General features: G+C 29.5%; 2 protein-coding genes across 2 annotated transcripts; one reads left to right on the top strand and one right to left on the bottom strand.

The window, feature by feature from the left end:
* The first annotated feature begins 1,635 nt into the window (after positions 1-1,635).
* Nf-YB (nuclear factor Y-box B) lies at positions 1,636-5,542 on the top strand. The gene is made up of 3 exons (XM_075294057.1): positions 1,636-1,794; positions 4,332-4,648; positions 5,194-5,542. Exons 1-3 carry the CDS (start codon positions 1,731-1,733, stop codon positions 5,272-5,274), a joined length of 462 nt encoding a protein of 153 aa, XP_075150172.1. The 5' UTR covers positions 1,636-1,730; the 3' UTR covers positions 5,275-5,542.
* On the bottom strand, positions 2,165-4,289 carry LOC142224289 (uncharacterized). The gene is made up of 4 exons (XM_075294058.1): positions 3,966-4,289; positions 3,796-3,857; positions 3,304-3,730; positions 2,165-3,239 (listed from the first exon to the last, which is right to left on the bottom strand). Exon 4 carries the CDS (start codon positions 3,096-3,098, stop codon positions 2,643-2,645), a length of 456 nt encoding a protein of 151 aa, XP_075150173.1. The 5' UTR covers positions 3,099-3,239; positions 3,304-3,730; positions 3,796-3,857; positions 3,966-4,289; the 3' UTR covers positions 2,165-2,642.
* Positions 5,543-10,006: the final 4,464 nt, after the last annotated feature.

Here is a 10,006-nt window from a genome sequence, read left to right as displayed (position 1 = left end):
TGGCATTAAAATCGTATGCATTATTGAAAGCCCGTTTTAGGTTCGATCTAAAATTATAAATGCATGAATATGTTTTATGTGTGCTTTATTTGTTTTCTAGGTGTCTTGATACAGTTTTACCTTTCGATCATGAAAATGCTTCCAATATAATATCTGCATGCGTTACGCTGCACAACTTTTTAATTTCTAAAGGACAACAAATTGACGAAAATCTATCATATAATGTGACCAATGATAAATCTTTTCCAAATGCCAGATATTCTGATGAATTATCATCACAAGGAATGAAAAATCGGGATATAATTCAGAACTTCATGCATAATAATTCTATGCAAGTTTTGTACAAGATTCGTAAAAACTCAAATTTAAGTTTTATAAACGATTTTAATAGAAATATTTACATGGCTGATTAAGCATTTTAAAAGAATTTTTGTTCGAGTATTCCATTAATACTGTTCTTTAAGTATTTTTATACCATTTATCGTTTTATTTCTTAGGTGTCTGTGACACTTATTATATTAATTTTTTATACTTTACCTATTTTTGTTTTATTTTATATGTAGTTTTTATTTTTTACTTTGTCCAATTTTTCTTACTTGTTTTTGAAAAGTGAACATGTTTTATTAACTCTGGTAATCGTTTTATTAACAAAGAACAATAATATAATTATTCTTCTATTTAATGTTTAAAAATGTGTATATGAATTTATGTTTTGTGTTCTTCGCTTTGAATTATAATTTGAATAATTGTTGTTTTTTAAAGTTAATAATATTCTAAAAGAATAAACACATGTATATCATACGAATGCAACTTTTTTATGTTTGAAAATACATTTTTACGGCTTTTGGAATGTCATTATCACATTTTTTTGTCTACAAGATACATTAATATAATCGTTATGAATTATTCTATACTACATTTAACAGAGTTTTTGTACTTCATTTATGTATGTCCTTATTTATGTATTTTTATGATAAATACTTTATACAAAATAAATAAAACCTGGACAGGAAAAAATAATCACGTTTGGATATTTGTTGTCATCAAAAACGCTAATTTCAGAAAAGTTATCACGTTGGTCTGTTACCTAGAATCAACAATTAAAAACTCTTCGAAAGTATATACATTTTAATAAATATGTATGTATATAGAAATTGTCTCTAAAGACTGTTGGAAGTAAGAAAAGTTTACGATAACAGCCATTCTTGGAAATAGTGAAAAATAGCTTCCAAATAGAGGCAAATTTGGTTTTCACAGTTAAAATCCAGAAAAAAACAATAGTCAAAATATTTAAATTTTCTAAATCCCATGAAAGTTTAACTAAAATTGTAATGTGTTTCATTATAAATTTGAAATGTATTTTGGATATTTAAAGATTGAAAATTGATTTTGAGCTGTGATGCATTTAAATTGGAGGACAAAGTTTGAGATTTTGGTGCCATCGACGGTTGGCAGTAATAACTGTTTTTTTTTAATTTTCTACTTGGAATTCGGATATATTTGAAAAATGCTTGAATGTATGTTGAATTCAAATACCAATGAAATGTGTGGTTTTTATCATTTGTTGAATACAACTCTGCACGTTTGTTTTATTTGACAGCTAGCTGAGAGCACAAAAGAGAGTGATATAATATAAATGTAAACACAAACATTTTTTTGTTACTGCGTCAATCAAATAGCAAAATAGGCATTATAGTAAATTTTAATTTACTTCATTTACAATCTTTAAAATGACTTCTAACGATTCGCAACAGTATGAATTCGTTAAATGTGAAGATGAAGAAATGTCCGCAGGTAAGTAATATATCTGAGCAAATTAATTTGACATTCTATTCCATCCCAATAAACACAAACGTTTGAAAAATACTAAAATGCAATAATTTTTCAAACATTTTTTCAAAGGATTAGGGTAATATTCAAGTTGAGAAATTGTTGAGAAAATCGCGTTCTCAACAAAAAACAGACATTACCCTCAACAGTAAAATTCAACACAATAGCAATAATCTCTCAATTGTAATCCTCAAATTGAAATGCATTGCTACTCAATAATTTCTCAAACAGTTTCCAATGTGAGACAAATTAAAAATTAATATTGCTGCGAATATTTTCTAACCACAATTTGCATGAAAGTCAATCCCAGTTCTTACTGAAAGTCAACACTAAATTTCTAGTGATTTTGTACATTTTATTAATTTTTTCGTTAAAAATATAATAATATTAAAAATAACATTAACAATATATAAAAATAATAATATGTTATAATACCAATCAAAACATAATTATCTTATTAAAGGTATTAATAGCTAAAACTATCAATACAACTTTAAATAACTTAAACATTTTTCATGTATAATTTCCCCCATAATGTTGGTGTCACATAACTGTTAATTAATTCATTATTAATTAATATGCTGACAATTTCAAATAATTACTATCGAGGAACTTGATGGCCTGCGTGTTAGAATAGATTCCATCAAGAGGAATTCACAAAATATCAAACTGATGACGGAATGTAAATTGATGTAATGCACATTTTCATCCAGAAGTTCTTGATTTAGGAACTGTTGCACTTTGTTTTGTTGTTGTTGTTGTTGTAACAGTTTATTGTGATCTCATCCATTTCATGTTATACGCTTGGTACATCAGCTTGTTGGCAGATCAAGGAACTCTGCGACTAAGGTGTGGTGTGTCCAGAGTGATCTGGTGGTAAGTCGGGTTGGTTTGGCTGGACAAGAGAAAAGATGACGCGTGTCGTGTGGCCCTTGGTTGCAAACTGGACAAACGTCAGCTACGCTGCTATCAATCACCGATAAGTAGGAATTGAGGCGGCTGCACTTGCCTGATCTTAATTGGGCCAAAACTACCCTAGTCTGCCGTGGGAGGTCTCTTTCCTCCGGTGCTATGGGCGGTGGTCGGACTCCAAGAACAGGATTAACCTTGTAGCTTCTCACCGCTTCAGCTACAGTATCCTCATGAATCCTGTTCAAACCTGCCTGGTACGCTGCTTGATCTAGAGGCTCTCTTTTATAGCGCTGGATCTCGCGCTCTAGATTATGTATATCAACCCTTACGTTCCTGGGTGGTGGTTGTGTATCCATAAGATGGTGGTTTGGATGATTACTTTGTTTTAATTGGTTGCACTTTGCAAGTTTTCTGGAATCTTTTCTTTGTTGTTTCCTTCATCATTTTTTCACCGGTCAACATCTTCCAAGAATATAACATCCAATGATTTTAGTTTTCTGCAAAACAATCGAGTTTTGTGATTTCCATTACGTTTTCATTTCACTTTTTATTTTGACTTACCAATTATAATTACCGTTTTGGATTAATTTCAGTTTTATGTCAATAAAAATAACTGAGCACGTACTTCGTGGCACAAAATGTATTGAAAACCACAAAATTCCTCAAGAACGTTGGTGTCACAAAATTGTTGTAAAACTCATTAAAATTCGGGAAATTAGCAAGGAACTTGATGACTAGAAAGTTAGAATAAATTTCCAGCAATTTCAATTCACAAAATATCAAATTAAACCGATGATGCGATGTAAATTAAACTATATGCGTGATGCGAATTATCACCCAGTAGTTGATATGGAAAAGCATAAATACCAAGTTTAATTCATTGTACTTTGATTTATGGAAACTTTCTCTTTTCGATAAGCCACCATCATTTTTCATTGGTCAACCTCTTAATGTTTCCAAGAATGCAGCATCCAAATATTTTAGTTTTCTGCAATGAGATTTAAATTTAGTGACTTCTCTAAAGTGTTGATTTAATTTTTCATATTGACTTACCAATTATTATAAACTATTTGAAGCAGTTCCAGTTACTTGTCCAACATTTTTTCATCGGTCAGCTTTTTAATGTTTTAAAGAACGTAGAATCCATAATTTTAGTTTTGGGCAAAGAGATATAATTTAGTGTCTTCCTTAAAGTTTCATATCATTTTTTTATTTTCACTTACGTATTATTAGAAACTATTTGGAGTAAATTCAGTTTTTTGTCTAAAATCTTTTTTATTTCTTTCAATTGACCACGAACTTCGTTGCACAAACAAGTATTGAAAACCACATGGTTTTTTTCGTTGCATTTTAGGGTAGTGTTTTGTCAAAGTTTTCTCATATGATCTTCAACCCCTTTTCAAAGATTTCGTCAACATTTTGGCAAATTGGAAGTAATTCGCAAACAATTTGAAGATGTATTGAATATGAGCTGTTTCAAGTCAAGTTGAATTTATGTTGATAATTATAGTTACCCTCAAACTGAAAAGTTGTTGCATTTGAAAAACGCTCATCCTGTGTTTATTGGGATGTATTTTGTCCTCTTCCAGATGAAGACTCTGATAATCGACAAAATCCTAATGCGTACATGCTTAGGGAACAGGATCGTTTTCTGCCAATTTGTAATATTATAAAAATTATGAAAATTCCCGTTCCGGAAAATGGCAAGATTGCCAAAGATGCAAGAGAATGCATACAAGAATGTGTATCTGAGTTTATATCGTTCATTACATCTGAGGCTATTGAAAGGAGTATGTCCGAAAATCGGAAAACAGTTAATGGTGACGATTTGCTATACGCTTTTGCAACTTTGGGTTTCGATAATTATTTGGATCCCTTGGGAGTATATCTACATAAGTTTAGAGAGGTAAGTGGCCACACAAATGACGGGATTATATTTCTATGCAAAGGTCACAATGCAATGCATAAACATTGGTTATTTTATTTCAAATGTATGTTTGTACTCCAAACCTACAATCAAAACTCGACCTCGAGACAATAATTGTCTTAAATTGTTCTATTTTGGATTTAGTATAATAAAGATATCACTCCATAAAAGTGGCATCGATTCTCACAAAATGTTTTCATAAAAGAAGGTATTGTGAACATATAAAATTAAATTGAGAATATTTGATTGCAGTAGTCAATCAACTAAAGATGTTTCTCTTTTGATAACTAATCTTATTATAAGGCGTTTTGGATTTTAGATGCTAGATCTGGAAATTAGAGACTGTCTTTAGCAAGAACTTTTCGGCTACATTTTATGTTCGCAAATCTATGCTAACTTTCGGGAGTTAACACACATATAGTACTTTAAAAGACATAACCATTTTGAGGCCACTATTTCATATTATTTTCCTTTTATAATTTTTTTTCGCCACATTTGTAATTTGTTTTTATTTTCTCTTCCAGGCTACCAAGTGTGATCGTAATTTGCTGAGTGATAATTCGACTCTGCAAGAGGAATCATCTAATGAGATTCGCAAGATATGAGCGCTATCTGTTTCGTAAAGCTATGTCGTTGTAGTCTTTAGTTTGTGATTTGAAACAATTTAACCAAAATAAAATAATTGTGTTTTGTCCATCACCATTTCAATCATCTAACAGAAGATGTAGTAAAATATTTGTCTATCTATTTGTTTACATCTGTAATTACTTAGATTTTTATATTAGAATTTCATGAGGTGTAATTTGGCACACAATTGTAATTATTTTTCTTTTTTAGAATAAATCGCAATAACATGAGGGATTATATTCTAAATATGACTTTCAATTTGACTTAACTTACATTAAACTTGTATACGTTTTTTAAGTCTTTTTTTGTTTTCCTATGGACGCACTTCCTTTCGACCGCAGACACACACGGGATTTTCGAGATCCCGAAAAACGAATTCCAATTTGAATTTGTGGCTTTTTAGCATTATTTATTAATAAATTGGAGTCTTCATTCAGAGTTAAGAAACATTTATGGTACACCTTGAGTAAGATTTTATTACACATGAGTTATACTGTAAAAAGTGCAATTTCATCAAAAATCGAAGTAGATAATAAGGTCTCCGTTTGAAAAATGAGTACATGTGAAATGGAATTCGGGCCATATAAAATAAAAAGCAATGATAAAAGGACCGTCGACAATATGACAAGATCGCGTTTATCTGATAAAAATGTGGATGCCTTGATATTTTTAAAAAGTTACTTAAAACGATGAAATACAAAACAAGTGTACGAAAATGTACTTAATCTAATCAAAATCCTTAAAATGTTTTGCTGAGTTAATTTATTTTTGTTATAATTTTTTGTTTTTCTTTTCCTCATATTGTTGAGTTGTACTACGTGTTCGTTAAGTATGATATCAAATCTTATGTTTTTTGTTAATAAAATTGATTTAAACTGTACAACAATTTTTTGGCGCTGGAGATTGTTATTACTTAAAATATTTAAAGAATTCCGAAAAAACCCTGGATTCTATATTTTGAGATCCCGAATCCCGGGATTTATAAAAATTGACCCAGAATAACAGTTTACTTTAGAGCTCGACCGAAGCGTTTTTTTTTTGTGGCCGAAGCCCATCAAAAAACCAATAATCGGCAAAAGCCGAACATTTCCTAAAATTTGTAATTAACCTATTACCGCCCTCAGTCCCCATATAAAGACACCTGTCTAAAGTTAAGCGAGCTACCCGTTTTTTTGTAATTTTAAACACGTATGTCCGCTTTTTACTGCATCTAATCTATATACAAAGATACTTGGTCGCATTTGATAAACAAGTGTCATATTCAGTGTATTTTATTCGGATAACTTTCGTAAAATACTTTCAATAGTTTTATGTGTACCAAGTGATCTAAAATCTATAATTCGTATAAAATATATCGATTGTGTGTGGATAAAAACAGACCATAAAATCAATTTTTGTCCGGCAATTTCATTTTGGTCGTTAATGGGTTAAAGAAGTCTGGATTTTTTTAGTTAAAAAAAAACAACAAAAAGACGTAGTTTCAGTCTTTGTCTTATAACATTCCTTTGGAACCCACCCAGCAAACAAATTTGGAAGTTCTTGTAAAGGCACAACTTTAAAAGCACTTCCAAAAATGTCCACCCAACGATTTTCTTTATTTTAACTGCACAGGAAGTTCATTTGAGTCAATTTTTTTATAACTCGCTTTTTTCATAATTTTAATGGGAAAATTAAAATTTTATTATTTCAAATAGGTTAAAAACAAATTAATAATTAATAAAATAGTGCAAATTATTTAAATTTTGCCGAAAAATGCGAAATCCTTTCTAGAAAAATTTCGAATTTTTGAAAATATTTGATGTCAAACGCTCCAGACAAGCGTTATCATTAGAAATCATAAAAAATTTTAAAAATTATTTATTCGTCAAAATATCACAAAATTTCTTAATTCTCATCCAAAACACTGGACTGGATCACACCTTAAGAAGTGATGCAAATTCAGTGCAACAGCTGTGCAAGCCCATGTTAAATTCATCGCTTCTGCGTCAATTTTGCACCACTTCCGGATCCAAAAAGAACATATTCACTACTTTTTTGGCGACGCTTTTGGGTCCACCATTTCAACAGCTGTTGCACTGAATTTGCATCACTTCGTAAGGTGTGATGTGAATCCAGTGTTTTGGATGTGAATTAAGAAATTTTGTGATATTTTGACGAATAAATAATTTTTAAAAATTTTTGTGATTTCTAATGCATTATAACGCTTATCTGGAGCGTTTGACATCAAATATTTTCAAAAATTCGAAATTTTTTTAGAAAGGATTTAGCATTTTTTCGGCAAAATTTAAATAATTTGCACTATTTTATTAATTTTTAATCAGTTTTTAACCTATTTGAAATATTAATATTTTAAATTTCCCATTAAAATTATTAAAAAAGCGAGTTATACAAAAATTAACTCAAATGAACTTCCTGTGCAGTTAAAATAAAGAACATCGTTGGGAGGATATTTTTGGAAGTGCTTTTAAAGTGGTGCCTTTAGAAGTATATTTTGTCCATGTAGACTCGATCTTCTTTCGGAAAAATAATTGCACTGAATACTTTATCGAAGCTGCTCTAAAATGTTGGAAATCAATACTCATCCAATATTCAAATATGTTACCATTGCGCATAATAGTAGGTTCCGCAAAACATATATGAATCCATTTCATGCTATAGTAGTGTTTACACTTTTTTATTGGACATGGAGTCACATTTTTCCCATATGGAATTTGAGCTTTTTGTTTTATGGAGCACTTTCGAAATATCTGGATACCATTTTTGGAAATTACTCCAATTGTGATGCAATGTATCCAATATGAGCTAAGAGAGAAGTTCACCACCGTGGTATCACAATGGTCAAAGTGAGCCTGAGAAATCGGGCTGCCACTATACCTAACCTAACCTAGGTTTAGTACTGGCCTTGCCATTATAAACCTTGTAAACAGATGGTCGAAGTATACTTTTTAAAGATCCTCCATTCATGCATTAACACCTAAATCGTTACATTTTTGTTTGACTTTAATTTTTCAGTAGGTGGTAAAATCGAATTGAAGGTGACGCACATACATAAACAGAAAAATAATACGAAAAATTCTACATTTTTGATATTTTATTTATTTTTTTATTTCTTATTGGTATATCTTGTGATGTGATATATATGTATGTATGTTCATATTAATAATATAATTAAAATTTAATTTTACGTTAACTTAATAGCACTAAAGTCTTACCATGTAGTATCGTACATACGAAAATATGACTATGTTTACATATTCTATCGCATTACTTATAATTATATATATTTATATGATATTATCTAAAAAGCTATCTTATTACTAACATTTTTTTTATTGTTTAATAATAATAATAATATATTGGGAAGAGTGAATTTGCAAATGATTTTTTATGAGGCGATTTGACTATGCCTCTGTGTAAAATATCCAAATTAGTTTGTTTTTAATATATATTAATAAAAAATTAAACATATATTACACATACATCGATACGATAATATACAAAGGATGTACGCTGTTTTTTACTCATGGATATAAAAACAATTGATAATGATTTAAGGAACATATACATCTAATAGTTATTTAAAAGAAACAAATTAAAAAATATATAAATGCTTATGCTTATAGATACATATATAAAGAGAGAAAAAAAAGAAAAGTCAGTTTAAAATCTCAGTTCAACTCAATGGGAATAACTTTGTTGGTAATATTTATATGGGCTATCATAGGTAATATATATATAAAATGTTTGATTTTATAAGGAATCATTAAGTTTTAATGGGGTTTAAGTTTTTATTTACGCGTTGTAGATCAACTACATTTTGGAATTGGCTTGTTTACATAAACAATACTAGGTTATATATATTAGGTTTGAGATTTTGTTTTTTTTTTCAAAAGAATAAAATTCCTTGCATATTTTAAACATTTATTGTGCTGTTGTTTGAATTTGCTTTAAAAACTTTGTTTTTTCTTTGTTATTTTTCTACGTGCGTTTATAAGGTATCCAATACAAGGATGTCAATGCATCGATACATATGTATGCTGCATTATATCTTATATCTAATTTCACTATGCAACATATCTTCTTTACCAAAAAAAAAAAAAAACAAGTAATACAAAACGGAGAAAAGTTTATACATTAGAGAAGGGGTTGTTTCACACATTAAAATATTGTTAAATAATTAAAATTTTGTAGTACTTAGAAAATTTAAGTCAGAATTAATTAAAAAAAAAAAATAACTAGTAATCATATCATATCATAGATCGACTCCATTATACCTTTACCGAGAAGACTTCTAACTAATAATTATTTGTATTTAACGAAAATTAATTTAATGCAGTTTAAGTTATTTTATTTTTATTATTTTTTATTTATTTTAATTTAATCTGCTTGACTTTTGTTAACTTCATAAGGTGTGTAGCGGGTAGAGATGCCAGACGTGCTCTTTTTTGCAAAATGTACTCTTAAAATAAGATAGGCCAAAAACGCAAAAGTGCTCTATTTTTAGTTAAGTGCTCTTTTTATGCATCACAACAAATATTACTTCAATGCAATTCAATCGAAGTAAATCGAACATACGTAAATGTCGTACTACGAGATTTTCCTACGCCGTTATTTTCTAATTAACTAGTGTTTTCTTGATATATCAGAGTCGAAGAAGATCACGCCGAATTTGCTTCTTCACATTGTATCTGGTCTAATAATGGTCAATAA

The sequence above is a fragment of the Haematobia irritans genome, chromosome 2 (genome assembly GCF_050003625.1).
Source record: "Haematobia irritans isolate KBUSLIRL chromosome 2, ASM5000362v1, whole genome shotgun sequence".
NCBI lineage: Eukaryota > Metazoa > Arthropoda > Insecta > Diptera > Muscidae > Haematobia > Haematobia irritans.
Note: the sequence above shows the minus strand (reverse complement) of the source record. Positions and strands in the feature narration are given on the sequence as shown.